This window comes from Fusarium flagelliforme (genome assembly GCF_020744385.1).
Source record: "Fusarium flagelliforme strain FIESC 12 MPI-CAGE-AA-0113 chromosome Unknown B0J16scaffold_2, whole genome shotgun sequence".
NCBI lineage: Eukaryota > Fungi > Ascomycota > Sordariomycetes > Hypocreales > Nectriaceae > Fusarium > Fusarium flagelliforme.
In genome coordinates this window covers 4,302,150-4,318,901 of record NW_025763504.1, presented here as the reverse complement: position 1 = coordinate 4,318,901, position 16,752 = coordinate 4,302,150, and the positions used below count along the sequence as shown (strand labels likewise).

The 16,752-nt window shown below is 48.9% G+C and overlaps 6 protein-coding genes across 6 annotated transcripts; 2 read left to right on the top strand and 4 right to left on the bottom strand.

Moving 5' to 3' along the window:
- Positions 1 to 2,231: 2,231 nt before the first annotated feature.
- B0J16DRAFT_72021 (uncharacterized protein) lies at positions 2,232 to 4,635 on the bottom strand. Its single transcript, XM_046134367.1, has 4 exons — positions 4,203 to 4,635; positions 3,924 to 4,112; positions 2,909 to 3,790; positions 2,232 to 2,523 (listed from the first exon to the last, which is right to left on the bottom strand). The coding sequence occupies exons 1-4, from the start codon at positions 4,575 to 4,577 to the stop codon at positions 2,410 to 2,412; spliced, it is 1,560 nt and encodes a 519-aa protein (XP_045987048.1). The 5' UTR covers positions 4,578 to 4,635; the 3' UTR covers positions 2,232 to 2,409.
- Positions 4,636 to 4,928: 293 nt separating this feature from the next.
- Positions 4,929 to 6,744, top strand: B0J16DRAFT_71901 (P-loop containing nucleoside triphosphate hydrolase protein). The gene is made up of 4 exons (XM_046134365.1): positions 4,929 to 5,189; positions 5,250 to 5,259; positions 5,358 to 6,477; positions 6,529 to 6,744. Exons 1-4 carry the CDS (start codon positions 5,096 to 5,098, stop codon positions 6,556 to 6,558), a joined length of 1,254 nt encoding a protein of 417 aa, XP_045987047.1. The 5' UTR covers positions 4,929 to 5,095; the 3' UTR covers positions 6,559 to 6,744.
- Positions 6,744 to 9,259, bottom strand: B0J16DRAFT_72008 (uncharacterized protein). Its single transcript, XM_046134366.1, has 5 exons — positions 9,032 to 9,259; positions 8,704 to 8,976; positions 8,533 to 8,655; positions 7,832 to 8,470; positions 6,744 to 7,781 (listed from the first exon to the last, which is right to left on the bottom strand). The coding sequence occupies exons 1-5, from the start codon at positions 9,122 to 9,124 to the stop codon at positions 6,930 to 6,932; spliced, it is 1,980 nt and encodes a 659-aa protein (XP_045987046.1). The 5' UTR covers positions 9,125 to 9,259; the 3' UTR covers positions 6,744 to 6,929.
- A 1,047-nt stretch (positions 9,260 to 10,306) lies between these two features.
- On the bottom strand, positions 10,307 to 11,188 carry B0J16DRAFT_381027 (aminotransferase; the record flags this gene model as incomplete). Its single annotated transcript, XM_046131126.1, has 2 exons — positions 10,307 to 10,421; positions 10,479 to 11,188. 2 exons carry the CDS (start codon positions 11,186 to 11,188, stop codon positions 10,307 to 10,309), a joined length of 825 nt encoding a protein of 274 aa, XP_045987045.1.
- Positions 11,189 to 12,326: 1,138 nt separating this feature from the next.
- B0J16DRAFT_334495 (uncharacterized protein) lies at positions 12,327 to 14,965 on the top strand. The gene is made up of 3 exons (XM_046126963.1): positions 12,327 to 12,734; positions 12,861 to 14,289; positions 14,341 to 14,965. The coding sequence occupies exons 1-3, from the start codon at positions 12,552 to 12,554 to the stop codon at positions 14,589 to 14,591; spliced, it is 1,863 nt and encodes a 620-aa protein (XP_045987044.1). The 5' UTR covers positions 12,327 to 12,551; the 3' UTR covers positions 14,592 to 14,965.
- A 620-nt stretch (positions 14,966 to 15,585) lies between these two features.
- Positions 15,586 to 16,680, bottom strand: B0J16DRAFT_316810 (t-SNARE; the record flags this gene model as incomplete). The annotated part of the gene is made up of 3 exons (XM_046125330.1): positions 15,586 to 15,936; positions 16,003 to 16,539; positions 16,606 to 16,680. The coding sequence occupies 3 exons, from the start codon at positions 16,678 to 16,680 to the stop codon at positions 15,586 to 15,588; spliced, it is 963 nt and encodes a 320-aa protein (XP_045987043.1).
- Between the last annotated feature and the right edge of the window lie 72 nt (positions 16,681 to 16,752).

Genomic DNA, 16,752 nt, shown 5'->3' with positions numbered 1-16,752 from the left:
CAAAGTACGTACATATTGTACAACCTCAAGACGATCCCCTAGGCAAGCCGCAACACCCTGCATATCTCACGGGACACAGCGTCACCGTGGGTTGGGCTCGCCATAATTGTAACGGACCCTTAGCTTTATCTGATATTCATCATTACCCCAGCTTCGATCATGTTATAAACTAAACATGATGCCGTACATATTGGCATCGCTTCTTCACCAGTTGTCTTCATGTTCCAATAGACCCAGAAACTAAACACGGTTTTATGGACCAAAAGGTAACATTGCTAGCCACGAAGCTGCCACATTGACACTTAAAGTGACTTAACCAAGCTTCACACTCTTATGCACTAAGCTCCTGACTCGCCCGTTGTGCTGCCGTCTTTGCAGATCCTGATGATTGAGCTGAGCTGCCGTCGTAATGTGAACGGTGAAACTGTGTAATTGCGGCACAGGTGAAGGTAGGGAAGGTCAAGAGAATAATGGCTTGAACGAATGGACTGATCTAATTCCCAACGTACCTAGTTTACGGTGCGGTACAGTCCGGTACCTGGTTCCGCAGGGCTGGGCAGCCCAAGATTGCCACTAATAAATAAAGGAAGAACGGCACTGGTATGCTCACCGCGGTGGAAGCCTGTGAATCGAGGGCATCAAGGTGAAGGTGAAGAAATGACTTGCTGTGTTCCGGTTCGTTCATGCAAGTCAAGTATTGTCCACGGGCCTCGAGACCAGGTCCAAACTTCGAGTAGACTCAGTAAAAACTAAAAAAAGCTTCGAGATCGGCCACCCACATCTCATGGAACTTGCACGTCAAACACTGTCTGACTATTAGTTAACCAATGGAACCGGGTACTGAGCAGAGCAGCCCCAGCTTAGTTTCAAGCCTCGGTGTAGTCTATCATGTCCCAGGGCTGGGGGCCGCTGGGGGAACCGCAACAGGGACCCACATCGGAGCCGCAATCGTTTACTAGGTGCGGACCTGACGCAGATCACAGGGTGATCCGCAGCTAATCTCTAATTAGTTCCTTACAGTTGGGCCCTGGAATTCTCATCAAAGCCCAGGTAGTAGTAGATCTAGCCAGATTGTTGTCACTCTTTTCTTTTGTTTCGGTAGTGGTCGAAAGGGGCTGGTGCCATCAGTCTCACATTTCAAATGCGAATAGGAACGCCCTCATTTATGCAGCCTTTGAGGTTGCAGGCTTCATGAATCGCATCCTACAAACTGCACCGTTCATACTGCTCCCTATCCGTTGCAATAATGTCGTAAAACATATGCCAATGTCTTTACCAGGGGGGCTTACGTGATGTGCAACTAGGACTTTGACCCTGTAAATGAAAACAGATGGAACTTGTAAGGCAGTAGACCGTGGTCCCTGAATGGTAGGTATACCTCGAAGGGCAATCAATAGCCAGAGTAATGACTCATAACCAGAAAACTAATCGTTAGTTTTAAACTGAAATGATCTATCGTCATATCCATTAATCGTTCTGGGATTTATTTATCTAGTTTCTTCAACTCAAGAGTGCAGCTGAAGCTGTCCCGAACTTTGGGAAAGAGGTGTGTGTCAAATATTACGAAGGGTGTGAATCTAGTACATAACCCTGATATCGTTTCTGCTGCACTTCCCCACGAGAACAGCCCGGAAAGATAGATCGTAGTTAGAATCCATATTCATAACGAAAACCTGGGGTTGAGTTTCCAGAATACCCGGTGCGCCTGCTCAGGGTATCCCCTGATCCATGAAACTGCACTTGTGCTGTATCAAGTGGGTTCGCGACTAACTACTCAACAGGTTCTGGCACACTCGACGGTTCTACTTAATGATCACGGCAATCGTTTGATATGGTTTCACTGTGGACAGGTCATGTGTCTCAACAGTCATTCGGTTGGGTTTCACCTCAGAATCATCAACTACAACCAACACTGCCTTGTAGCTCGTTCAACTCTCGCAGATTCACAAGCCGGGGGCACATTTATCCTTTCCAAGGTTTGGTGCACAAGTTGCTGGTGGTTCAGCTAGTTGGACTCCGATGTGACAGACACCTACCGAGCTGGCTGGCATAGCAAGTCTTTCCACTGCTGGTGGGCTTGGAAAGTGGGACAATCTTCAGACCTCGTGAAATGAGATGCAAGAGCTGAAAGCCTGTAATGCAACTGTCAAGAATTTGGCACTTCGCTCTGATTTTGACGGTAACTACAACTCGGTTCATCCTTAGAAATGCGGTGTATGAACGGGTTTAGAGTCAATTGGCTCTTAAAAACAGAAATGGTCTCGCAAAAGCATTTGCATCATCGGCTGTCTCTAAAAAGCGATTGACATGCGAGCAGCTCTCCATTCAGTCTGGTAGTTTAAACAATTGCCGATTCCCCGCAAATTCAAAGCGGCAGTGCTCAGCAGTAGCCGACGAAGGGTGCTTTAGTCAGCTAAAATCGTCATCCTCATTGGCTTTTGCTTCAAACGCTTGTCCGCTTTGAGAAGCTTCCATCGATCCGAGATAAGCTACCACGTGGTCGTCCGCAAAAAGATGGGTCCTCTGTATCGTCCCGATGACGCACCTTGTTAGCCGTCTTATTCCTTTTTGGATGCACAACAGAAGACAGTAGACTGTGGAGAGGCTCGGTGTGTGACCGAGCGCCCATGTCTGGGCTTCGGCATCAATGGACTAGCAAGCCAAGATGCGGAGGGGACGTTCTTGTGTTGGGAAGAATCTGGGGTTCGGAGAAGAATCTGGGGAAGAGCGCTAGACATTCTGGTCGGAATGCCTGGTGATCGTCCTTATCCACGAACATGGTCATATGGAGGGTCCAGCCATACGGACCATCATACTAGTCGCCAATACCACTTGGCTTGTCGACATCTTTTGAAGCACATCTCGCAGACTTGTGGTACTGGAACCGATAGCTTTGAGCGGTACATACCTGTTCATCCAGAGTTGAAGCAGCACTTTCCAGCATAGAGGCTTCAATCTCCCTGAGTTTGATTGCTGCCCGGAGATTACCATCCTTAACGTGCCCAGCACGGCGTAATGGCTCAAGCTGATCATGGGAAATCTCGGAGGAGAGCTCCTCGAGATGGTCAGACACAACCTCATGCAAGATGGAAACCACCCGAAGCCTGAAGATTTGACAGAGGGGGTGGTTCTTGATGAGATCTTCAAAGCGGCGTGCCTGCGCTGTCACATCTTCTTCTTGCCAGAAAAGTCTTAGCTCCCGCTCGCCGTCTTCTCCTTGGAGGACTTTGAACTCCAGCCCATCTTCCTCATTCAGACACACCAGATATGCAAAGGGGCATTGCCAACTTATTTCCCCATCTGACCGAGACAAGTTGAGCGTTGGCGGCCCACCAAAGATGTGAAGTTTGGCTTTACCCAGCGGGTCATCGGGCAGTACTCTCACGGGCAGATTTAGTCCCTCAACAGGGGACTCGCTGTCAATGAACCCGTAACTAAAGAGCATTTCTGCGGGGGGCTTCTCTCCATAGGAGATATTCACTTCTTCCCCCACCAACACCTCCGTCCCGGGTCGCACTAAAAGCACAACATCATCCTTCTGATCTTGGTCGTAGTAAGCGATGGGACGGCGCGAGTGGTTGGCCATATCAAGTCCAGGGACCATGGCGTGTCCTGCTCGGGGTAGTTCTAGACAGCGCGATCGGTACCATGCATCAACTAGGGTCCAGTCTTGAATAGTCACTGTGTTCTTCTCCCAGAACAGGGTATTCCAGAATGCCAACTCTGAAGATTTCTCTTTTAGTTCGTCAAACTCCTTGGTGAGAGATGAGAGCTTGGCTTCCAATGCAGCCTATAACACTGTTAGGACCATTGTGTCCTGTTGCGGGGGCTTAACTAATCCATCACCGCATTGATCAAAACTTGCTGCGGTTCCGCAACTACCGAGTCTGTTTACATGACCACGCTCTTGTAGAAGCACTTACCTCTAAAGAAGTGCCCTGGAGGAGAGCTCGCTCAACTTCCGACCACATTGTTGGGACAGGAACATTACGAGGCAAGAATTTCAGATATTCTGTCCATGGCGTTGACGCAGGGCCTTTCGGGCTCGATGCATCTCGCTTGGATAGACTAAGGTGCGCTAAAAGATATATCAGGATATCACCTCGGGTCGACTATGCCGATATTAGTTTCTGTTTAGACTCCTGGGTATGCTTGTGCGTCTTGTGAGACGGGGGGTTGAGGTACTCCAGCCACAGTCTTACCTGATGTCCTGCAGAGTCGATGAGTTGGCGGAAGTTCTGATCAACCTTGGTGTATTCCTCAACTGCGGCAGCTGAGAGCACCAGCTCATAGGGAATTCGTATGAGGGGGTTAGAGTCTTGATCGTGCCGTTGAGTGCCGACTCCGACTGCTCTGCCAGCAGTCTCTTTCTCGCTAACTTCGCTTTTTCTATGCTGTGGGTCTTTCGCATGGGCTTCATCCTCTGTTGCCACGCTTCTGTTCACGATACTTTTCACGGCTACTAGGCCGATTCCCTTTCCGTCTGTTTCTTGCAAGTTGGCATTGACGAAATCCACGTCATTGAAACGTGCCCAAGTGGGAAAGGCATCAATGGGGAGGGGTGATGTTGATGGCATGATATGAAAAGAGAGAGTAGAATGATGCCAGGTAGGAAATAAAGCTTTTGGACAAAGGTAAAGAATGCACGCTGCTTCTTCGCTCTTGCCCCAAAAATCAAGCTCTACGTTAGAACGAATGGGCAGGTGCGAAGACGAACCGGTAAAGCCGGGCTAAAGCCATTCCAGCACAGGATTCTGTAACGTATAAATTCTCGGCCCACTTCAGCCTCTTTAGGCCGAGAACCAATTTTGCGCCGTGAGGCTTCCATTCCATGCTATGGAGTCACCTAAGTTTACCTCTTCACTATTATGAACTTTTGCGCTGTTTATTCCCACAAGGACCTAGACAAAGTACGGAATATTAGCGACATACCCGAAGCCACTGGCCGATTACCGGTATCGCTCTGCTCTGCTCTTGGCATTGCCGTCGGCTTTCATTGAAGCAAAACCCCGGTCTTACACATTGATTTAGTTGCTCAATCGCTGCTTGAGCCTCATATCAAGCCCCTTGCTCAGCACACCACCACACCTCCGCAATGCCTCGCGATCCGCTCATTGGCCTTGTGGGAAAGCCCTCGGCTGGTAAGAGTTCAACACTCAACAGCTTGACTGACGCTACGTCCAAAGTTGGTTGGTAGAAAGACCCTGGCCAAAGCTGCCGCAACTTGGCGCTGATCGCAAGTTACTTAGGCAACTTCCCGTATGCTTCGCCCTTGTTCCATACTTTCCAGTGCTCTTCGTGAGCATGAGCGCTCTTGTAAGCTGGTGTATGTGGTGTGAGCTGACATGTGTATATAGATTCACTACGATTGATCCTCAGCGAGCTATTGGCTACCTCCAAATCGAGTGTGCTTGTACCAGGTTCAATGTATCAGATCGATGCAGGCCTAACTATGGTGCCTGCGTAGAGGGTCGCCGTTCTGTGCCTATTGAGCTTCTTGATGTTGCTGGTCTTGTTCCTGGTGCTCACGAGGGCCGTGGTTTGGGTAACAAATTCCTTGACGACTTGCGTCATGCAGATGCTCTCATCCATGTTGTCGATGTTTCTGGTACCGTTGACGCAGAAGGTAAGGAAACAAGAGGCTATGACCCATCCGTGGATATTGCCTGGTTACGCAGCGAGATCGTCGCCTGGGTCCTGGGCAATCTCATGCAAAGATGGGGATCTATCCGACGAAGACACCAGGCTATCAAGGCAACGGCTACCGAAACTTTGCAAGCACAGTTCTCTGGGTACGGGTCAACAACCACTACTGTGAACCGTGCTTTGGATCGTTGTGGTATCAAGGAGCCTCTCGAGGATTGGTCGAACGAAACCGTCGAGATGGTTGTCAATGCCTTCATCGATGAGAAATTTCCTACAGTTATCGCACTCAACAAGATTGACCATCCCGATGCCGATAAGAACATCGCTAAAATCGCCAAACAGCAAGATCCCAACACTATTGTACTGTGCTCTGCTGTCTCGGAGATCTTCCTGCGAAAAATGGCCAAGCAAGGTTATATCAAGTATGTCGAAGGCAGCGAATTCGTCGACACCAAGGAGGACTTGATAGAGCAAGGTGACCCTACCGGTGGCGGTCTCAAAGATCTGGACGAGAAGAACCGTACACGGATTGAGAATCTTAAGGACATGGTACTGTATCGCTTTGGATCTACAGGCGTTGTACAGGTCCTTTCAAAAGCCGCCGAGTTGCTTGGTCTCGTCCCTGTCTTCCCTGTTCGAAACACATCCACATTCAGCTCTGGTGCCTCAGAGTCCAAGTTTGTCTTCCGAGATTGTGTTCTTGTCAAGAAAGGCAGCACGGTTGGAGATGTGGCCCGTAAAGTTATGGGCGATGCACCTATCGCATTTGTCGAGGGTGCTGGGAACATCCGAGTATCTGAAGACGATCTTGTTGCAGTAGGCAAGAATGATGTAGGTCAAACACTTAGCCTTTTAATTCTTTCACTAATGAAGCATGCACAGGTTTTATCTTTCAAGGTCGGAAGGGCTTAAGTTAACAGAAATTCCGCTCCTCGTGAGATCTGAGCTTTGAGTTATGTGGCTTGGTATTGGCAACATGAAAGAGGCTTCAGTATCATTGTACCTAGACTTGGGTATTAAACACCTGAATTTACAGAGATTGGCGGAGTCTAGACGGGAAAAGTGTTTACTGGTGGTGTGGTTATGGCAGAGAATACTGGCTGTTCGCCAATGAACACTACTGAACGATAAATTGCTATCTGTAAAACTGATGCGACGTCTATGTGAGGATGGTGGGCACCCTTTCAGGTTTCCAGTAACGACCTGGGGATCAAATCCAGCCTATATTCATTCTAGGATATCTCAGAAAGACAAGTTTGCAAATATTAATACTTATTCAAGGATTAAGAGTCATCCTCAATAATGAGCGGCCACTGACGCGGCCTATCTCCCCAAATCAGTTCAACACCTTGTTTCCCGGTCGCCTCTCTAAGCTTATCTCCCCAATCACCAAGAACGGTCTTCTGATAGATTTTCTGCAAGTGAGTAACCTTGAGGATAGCCTCAATCATGATGCAGAATTCGCGCTGATCGTAATGCGACGAGTTGATCTCAAGCACCTCAAGGTTAGGAAAGCTAGCAAGAAAACCCGGCAAATACATTTCGTCGTCGGTTTTAGGATACGCTCGAAATCTAAACTCTGAAAGTCCGATGCATCTGATGCCATGTTCTCCACGAAGCCAGTCATGATCTTGGATATGTCGAGTACTGGCAGACCCTTCAAGGGCACCTTGATGATCAAGGGGAAACGCAAGATCCAAGGTGTGCAGCTTGTGTGCTCCAAGGCTATCGCCGAGCACCTTCTGGAGTTTCAGAGGGGGTATCATGGCCCGGCGAAGACGTAGAGAGCGCAGGTCTGTGTACTGGCAGTGTTTGTTGTATCCGTCTGTTGTTAGCGTTTCGGGCTCTTGGTTCAATCTCTCTAACAAGACTATTAAACCTAGTGGGCCCTCATCATCGGGTTTCCATCGAAAGTCGAAGTCGATATATTGCAGTGCACGCCCGCCTCGCAGCGATGTAAGTTGCTGTATGGTATGCGCAGTGTCCAGGTCAGAATCATTAGGTCCGTGTACTGTAACTGCTCTAAGTCTCGGCCAACACTCATCAAGTCGAGTATCTACAGGAATTTCCGCTGAAAGCTGCACGTCTTGAAGATAGAGTTGCTGCAGGCATGGTGTCTTATGAGCTAGTTGCCACTATGTCAAATTAGTCACGGATGCTTTATGCCACAGAGATCCGAACTCACTGTGCTCATCCTGAACGGACTTGGTCTTGAGTATTCTTCAAGGCGCAGGTACTGGAGGTTGGGTAGATGGGGGAAATGGGCGCCAGACGAGCCTGTCTGTGGCAAGCCGATGATATGTAGGATCTGTAGACTCTCACTGGCATGGTGCAGTAGGGGACTCAGTATTTGTGGTTTCCTAGTTAGAATATCCTGGAGGGTAATATGGCTCAGCTTCTTTAGGATGCCAGAGGCGTTCGGAATTGTTAGATCTTCTTCAACCCTGCCTCGGAGCTCAAGACGCTCGAGGTTCTTTGACCCTAAAAGGATAAGGAGTTTTTGCTGCGTGAGTCTAAAGCGTGAAATATCGTCGATGATGATCTGACGAACATCCTTCCCCGAGTAGGCTATCAGTTTCTTGATTGACTTTATGCCAGGCGGGCGATTAAGGGGGATTTTGCTGGTGAAGAGAAGAGTCCGCCAAAGGCGCTCATTACCATGACCAGAGAGATATCGCCTCCATTGTTTGGAAACGCCAGTGCATCTCGCAAGAGAGGCAAAGTCTAGGTAATTGAATATACGCTGGATAATCTCGGGGGGGTTATTCAATGGATCTCGCCGGTAAAATCGAGCATGCAAAGATTGTCTGGCATTCTGGAGTTTCTGTAGACTGGTCAGTACAATCGTTTTTTGCTTCTCTGAGCGCCCTAGACTCCATTCCCTACCTTGAACTTGGGCAAGTCGACCTGATGATGTTTATTTCCTGTCTCTATCCCTGCAGTATATACTTTCCATGCGAACTCGTGCTTTTTCTGGAGACGCAATATCTTGCCGAGTCGCAAGTAACCCTGCAATGGTAAACAGACTGCGATAGTATAATTTAGGGGGCGACTTACATCTGGCAGTCTTGGGGCAAGCTCTAGCATCCATTCAGCGTCCTTTTGGGCTCGTTCAAGTTCTTTAATATCTTCAAAGGTTGCGGCACGATGATCAAGGGCCTGTATGTGCAGTTTGTTGTCGCACTTGTTGAAAGTCTTGCGAACCTCGCACTCGCATGTATACATAGCCTCATTGAAGATAGAACCACCCTCGGAGGCTATTTTTTCAAAGTTCTTGCAACTGCAACGTGGGCGTTTACCCTGTCGAGTACATGGACATGACTGCATCGCCTGTAGAACGTCAGTAGTTGAATTGATACCAATTCCGCATGTACTCAACACATACTCTGGTGAAGTACTTAAGGGCAGGCTTAAATTGTTTGGCACCATATAGGCGTCGCCCCTCAGCAATCGCTTCCTCTTGGGTCTCGGAGGTCATGACTGTGGAACGAAGAGCAGGCGGTTTGTCTGTGAGAATGGTTTCAAGAGGTCATCCAGTAACAAAAGTGTGGAGAGTGACCCGAGTGTTTTCGTTATATTTACCAAAGGCAGCACCTGGTTGCCGGTTAGCATTTGTACGGCATCAATATAGTGTGGACTGCTCATTGTGAATGTGGCCCGAGTGGCAAGGTCAGGCTGAAAGAGATCCTTAAGATGATATTCCCGGATTTCGGTTTGAGCTATTGCGATTGGAAGCAACTGAATCTGTCTCACCTGCACGATATATATGTATGTGATGCCGGTTGTATGTGTGTATGTACAGTACTTTGCGCGCCACCTATGGCCAATTCATGCAGCCAGGGCCAAACGTGGTCGAGACCAGCACTTTGGATATTTGCGCCGGTGGCTATGTAATCATTAGTATCGCTGTATACGTATTATGGTGTGCTTTTTATTGTTACGTTGCTCAGGTGAATTGCATTGTTGTGAAGTTTCCAGGAGACGCGTTTATTTGTCCAGTGCACTCTGCATTAGGCTACCCTATACCCGACAAGTTAACCTGGCAACTTCAGCTGAATAACCACCATTGATCGCAACTGCATCATATCTTCCACCTTGAAAGTAACCAACTTCGAACATATTAACAGATTTCTGGCGTATTAGGTATTTATTGTGGCTGAAGATGTCCCTGTCGGTGTTTCAGGCTTGACAAACTATCGCCGCGCATCAATATGCTTTCGTGCTGATATAACCTCACACCTTATCAAGCGAGGTATCGACATCTACATTGCCACTCGATTCTAAGCCAAACAGTGCTTGTTTTATATGGCCAGTATCACCCAATAAACTCGCTCCAAGGACCTTTTCTGAGGAACGAACAAGAGACATATTGTCGAAAAAGCCTGACGGTTGGTGAACTACCTTCGCCACAACTGACTGCAAGCCAGGCAATGTGAGACAATGATTTGGTGTAGACATGGTTATTAAGGTGACAGGTCGATAAATAAAAGCTCCAGTGTCGATAGAATTCGCAAGGTTGCACAGGCTGAAAAAGGAGACTTGACAATCCGGACTATCTCAAGTGAGCTGTGTCCATGCCCAATCCGCCACCATAAGAAAAGTGCTTACAGTCACAACATGGGACAATCAGGTATTATGACCTTGGTGGCATATATGCCTGTCATCCAAGCAGACGAACTGTGGCCGCAATGAAACCCCTAACGCCATTACTTATCCAGCACTCTTCGCCATGAGTCAAGGAATCGACATTAATCTCTTGCTCAGAAACAAGCCCCCTAGTTTCGCATCAGTATTCAGCCTCTCATTGGTTGTTGGTCAACAGCAACACATACCGTTCTAGTGCCCAACGCCTAGAAGTTCCATCCTGGCCACCACTCCCTTGGTCCCAGCTGAAATGGGCAGCAACGGGTGGTGTAACCCAGCGGCCATCCCTCCAGAAATAAGGTGTAGTAAATGTGCCTTCCATAACAGACCCGTCGTCTTGGTTGACGATCAATACTTCTGCAGGATCTGCGTAGGTTATACCAGCGCGTTGTCGGGCAGCGTCGTACATAGGTCTTTTTGTAGTCTTGAAATGAGTATACTCAGATCTCTTGGTTGCAGCCTGATCAACCAGCAGATTGAATGTGGTAGTTCTCTGGGGTTCGTCATCATGTGAAGGACGAGAGGGTTCTGGAAGCCGAGCTGGAAATAGATTCTGCAGAGGTACTTCGGATGTCTTGACCTGCTCAACCTCGATATCACCATGCCGAGACATGACTAATTTAATCTTCAACGGCATTCGCTGAGATGTCTCGACATTGTCTAATAGGAGTTGGGCTAGGGACGAAAGACCATCTTCACCCGATAATCTATCGATTGCGGGCTGCCATCTCCAATGTGAGGCTGCTTTGAGAAGCCGGTCACGATGAAAGTCGAGCATGTATAGAGGTGATTCGTTTTCGAAGTTCCAGCCTTTGCCACTCAGTCCATAGGTTCCCCCTACTTGTTCAAGTTGCGGATCATACCTCATGGAGGTAAATAGAGAAAAATCGTCAGTCATCTTTTCGGTTAAATTGTTACAAGGAGCTACGGCGAGCTCTTGCTTTGGTTTTGGGACGGTGAAAGTAAGTAGCGAGAACAAATAGGAATCAGGTACGGGAGGACTATTATATGGATGGAGCATAATTAGTCATAAAGTTCAAACAGTGCCTCCGCATTGAGTGAAGCTGAGGAGATTTAGAAACCAACTCAGCGACTTGTATAAATGAGACATCATATCAGTTTTTGAGTGATGTACAGTAAAATCCTGCTGAAGACTGGCGTATTATATGCATCCAATGTTGACCAACATTTGCCAAGTCTTACTTTACTATATGGGACCCTTGAAAGATTAGAGTAAGTGCTTAAGACAGCTTGCTAAACCTGCATTCGCTTGATGCGTCTCTCCATATTTTCTATCATGAATGAATGGATTCTTCAGATCGATCTGGTATAAAGTACCCAGACATACCTAGTCTACATACTACATTGCGCTGGGTCTGATTGCTATGTAGGTCAGTGCCGAATCATGATAGAACCCCCCGCAATGACCAATAGATGTCACCTCATTATTCGCAGAAATCGACAGACCGCTAGACATGAGTGGCAGGGACCGCAGAGAGGACAAAGCAGTGCAGTTGGAGCGATCATTCAAGGATCATGAACCCGTCTTAACTCCTGTCGGGATTGGATGGATGGATCTATGTAGGTAATTATATGAGCTGCCCAGAGGAAATAGTGCCTACATAGGTCGGTAGGTAGATAATTATTATTATGGGCATCGATCGGGCTATTTACTTACTCGCTGGCCCCTCTTCGTCATTGAACAAAACTGTCCGAGTGCCTCAGGCATAGACGTCATATGCAGACCCAAGCATGGATGGAATCTTTTACCTGCCTACCTGCCTATAACATTAGACCAGACCAGAAGGACATCGACATGGATGGAACTGATCCAATCTATAGCGTCACTGCGAACCTCCGGGTCATCATCAAGGTCAATCCAGTGTAATTCAACCTGCTATCTACAGACTAAAAGTTGCAGGTGGTGCTGATCGGAAAAACTTTCAGTGGACCCGGCCCGCGAACCCCCACTACTGGCGCGCCAAATTTCGAACCATAGCCGTCCAGTAGGTTCAGGTTCAGCTTTTTCTGCGCGTACTAAGTTGAGTCGAGCCCAGCCCGCCCAACCCGCCGCCGAAGCTACCTACCTACCTCCATACAACCACTACACTACACTGGTACTGGTTTTTGGTTTTGCTTGATTGATACTGCGCCTCTACATCATCGGCTCCTCCCTCTCAGCTCCTTCAATTCCGCTTCGACGGCCTCACTTCCACCCTCGTCCTCTCGCCGGTCCATTTCATTAATTCATAGGCTTCGCAATGTCAGGTCCAATTCCGTCAATGGCCCCGGGCCAGCCAACCGTCGTTCCCGTCGACCCTTCCTCTGGCCTCTGGGAGCGGTTAACGCACTGGGCTTCAGAGAACAAGACCGTTGTCTACACTATTGCTGGTGTCGGTATTGCTGTTACAGGTGCTGGTGTGATTTACTACCTCAATGACAACGTATGTCCCGCTGCTGTCAGCCTGATGATTGCCTTCTTGTTATTGTCGCCCGAACGATGCGGTTCTGTATCGAACCACACAGTAGTTCAAATTACCGTTGGCTAACTTTTCTGTTCAAAACTTTAGAACGCCAAGGACACAACACCAAAAATCAGCAAGAAGGAGAGGAGAAAGCGAAAGGAAGCCGATCGCAAAGCCGATAAGGAAGCACCCTCATCCGGCCCCTCCCAACCCAAACCTGCTTCTGCTGAGACAGAGCCGGAGCTGCCCGACGTCGACGAGGAGTCCGTTTCTAGCCTTACTCAAGAACAGCGTGAAGACTATGCCGCCAAACTGAAGCAGGCTGGTAACAAAGCGTACGGCGATAAGTCGTATAACAAAGCCATTGAGCTTTATTCCAAGGCCATCCTGTGCAAGGCCGACCCTGTTTTCTACTCCAACCGAGCTGCCTGCCACAGCGCCATGAGCGAATGGGATCAAGTTATCGAGGACACCACCGCCGCCATCAACATGGATCCTGAGTATGTCAAGGCCATCAACCGCCGCGCTACTGCCTACGAGCACCAGAAGAAGTACTCCGAGGCCCTCCTCGATTTCACAGCTTCATGTATCATCGACAACTTCAAGAGCGAGTCTACCGCCCAGGCTGTCGAGCGCCTTCTCAAGACCTTTGCCGAGCAAAAGGCCAAGGAAATGATGGCTTCCCGACCACCCAAGCTGCCTAGCCCCATTTTCGTTGGCAACTACCTCCAGAGCTTCCGTCCCAAGCCTCGTCCCGAAGGCCTTGAAGACTCAGAAGAGTTGGATCCCGATACCGGCAAGGGACAGGTGCAGATTGGTCTTCAAGCTTTGGAGAAGAAGACTGGTGACGGATACGAGGAGGCTCGACAAGCTTTCGAAAAGGCCCTGGAGCTCGGCGATCTTGGCGAGTATGAAGCACTTGCTTATAACATGAGGGGTACTTTCCGCACTCTTCTGGGCAACCACGCCGAAGCCACACAGGACTTCGACAAGAGTATTGAGCTTGACCCCTCAATGACGCAAAGCTACATTAAGCGCGCCAGCATCAGCCTGGAGCTTGGTGAGCCAGACAAGGCCGAGGCCGAGTTCGCCAAGGCTCTTGAGCAGGATAAGAACGACCCTGATGTTTACTACCACCGCGCCCAAGCCCATTTCATCAAGGGCGATCTTGCCGATGCTCAGAAGGATTACCAGAAGTCTATCGACCTCGACAAGGACTTCATCTTCTCCCACATCCAACTCGGTGTTACACAGTACAAGATGGGCTCGATCGCCTCGTCAATGGCTACTTTCCGACGATGCATCAAGAACTTCCCTCAGGTACCCGATGTTTACAACTACTACGGAGAGTTGCTTCTCGACCAAGGCAACTTCTCCGAAGCCGTTGAGAAGTTTGATACCGCTATGGAGATGGAGAAGCAGACTAAGCCTATGTCTATGAACGTCCTGCCGCTCATCAACAAGGCCCTGGCTCTCTTCCAGTGGAAGCAAGACTTTAAGGAGGCCGAGGCACTCTGCAAGAAGGCCCTTATTAGTGAGTGTTGTAACGCCAACCCAGTGTGACATTGTGCTAACAACGAAACAGTCGACCCCGAGTGCGATATCGCTGTTGCTACTATGGCTCAGCTCCTCCTCCAGCAGAACAATGTCCCTGCTGCTCTCAAGTATTTCGAGCGTGCCGCCGAGCTCGCCCGAACCGAAGGCGAGATCGTGAATGCCTTGTCCTATGCCGAGGCCACTCGAACACAAGTGCAAGTCACAGAGAAGTACCCCAAGTTGGCAGCCAAATTGGCTGGTGGTGCCGGACCCGGTGGCCTTCGCATGGGCCCCCAATAAATGTGTATGAGACAAAAGATCAACGGCCAGAACGGCGTGTAAAGTGTACGAATTTGGAGCAGACGAGGGAAAAAAGGAAGGCGTTGAATTAGGATGGGATGGGATGCGGGACACAATCACACCACACTCTGTCCTTTGAGGGAGGCCACTTGGCTACGAAGCTGTCTCACCTCACCAGCAAGTGAAGTCTAACGCAACGCTTTGCAGCTGGGAACTATAATGCACACATCTGAACCCTACTGTACCTGTATATAATAGCACTTCTCTCATCTCTTTCTTAAGCCTGGGGATCTGTGAGGACGGGCGCAGGGCAGGTACTCAGCAGGCTTGGTCATATTCTGGTGTACTGGAGGAAAAGAAAATAAAAAGAAACTTAAATCATTCATTTCGTCAACCTGGAACCTGTAATGCTCGCAGATAACTCATGCTCAAGCTAACTATGCTTGTATGCTCAAAAGCTTGACATTAAATCCTGGGGGGGTTTTCCCACCCGTTCATCCCAAAACTGTTGCTGGATCATATTTCCATGTGAATACGTACAATGATACGTACAGTACTGGCGATACTCCTCCACTCGTCTGCCCAATTCTGCTGCAATGAGCCAAACTGGAACCCCTACCAAGAAACATAAAACAAAGAAACACCACAAGACCAGGATAAAACCACCCGGAGACCACGAATACTATTTTCAACATCAGCAATCACCAAGTCGTGTCTGCAAGGCAAGACCTAGACTCTTCCTCCACGCATCCACCAAAAGAGCCCCAGCGCTTGGGCGCTTCGAGGAGAGAATAATAATTAGGTACAGAATACGGTATACGGTGGAAAAATGGTGTCGTATACATACTCGATCTTTCGAGCAAAAAAAAAAAAAAAAAGAGAAAAATCAAGGCCCAAACGTCGTCGAAACATCTATGAGGGAAAAGACATAACAATAATAACATCAGCATCGTAGTGAAAACAATGAGAGCGCCAAAGACGACGAATCAGTCCTCTACTTGCTATTGTTGTTGGCTACAGTGACACCGACACCGACGCCGACAGCAATGGCAATGATAATAAGTAGGACGACAAGGGCGCACCACCACTTGAGCTTGCGACGGTTACGGGCGTGCTTTTTGGCGACTTCGACTTGCTCGTTGCCCTTAACCATGTTCTCCTCAGTGTTGATCGCATTTGTCTCGGCGGCCTGGACGACAGGGTCTTGCTGCTCGACAATAGTGGCAAGCTCCTGGTAGAGGATGGCAAGCTCGGAGAGTGTCTGCTCGATGCGCTGAAGCTCGCTGTGACGGGCACGGACGTTACCAAGCACAGAGCTGGCATGTCCAGTGCGGTTTGTTCGCAGCTGAGATGTTGTTAGTCATGAAGTTGGTGAAAAGGAATTTACTGCTTCTCTTAGAATATCACTCACAGCAGTCTGGAAGACACCTTCGTTACCCCAATCGGTGTTGGCGGCTTCTTGGACCTCCTCTTCGGATGCATCGGGATTGACAATACGATACTGGCGAGCAATCTGGTCGCGGTAACGTTGCCTGTAATCGCGCTCGATACTCTGGTACTTGTCGAGCTCGGACTTGAAGAAGGTCCTGAGCGATTGCAGCTGGGTTTCCTTGGTGGTACGAGAGCTGTCATTCGTCTTTGCAAGATCACGCTCCAGTCCCTTGATTCCATCCTTGATGGCGGTGTTGCGAATCTGAGTCTGAGAGACATACTGCTCGAGATCGTGGTTTGCGGAGCCATCAGTGCTGCTAAGAGTTCGCTGGTGGAGCTGGCCGATGTAATCGACGTCGTTGGTCAGTCCCTTAATCTCATCGCGAAGCTTCTGCACGCGGTGAAGGAATTCCTGTTGGGAAAGACTTGAGCTGCCAGCGGGAGCCTGCTGCGAATAGTCTTGCATCTCATACTGGTTGTTGCCATGGGCTGGCGCATCTTGCGCATATGGATTGGCCTGAAGCGCAACATCCGAGTCAGCACGATTGTGGTCAGTTCTTTAAGTAACCGGGAATGCGCGTACCTGGCCGTAACCGTGAGAGCCTCCCTGAGCTGGGCCCTGCTGATAAGGGTTCTGGTTGTACTGATCGTAAGACATGATGAACACCTATGCTCGGAGGAGAAAGCAATGGCGGGGAAGGGATGTGATGATGAGAGAAACAAAAAGAGA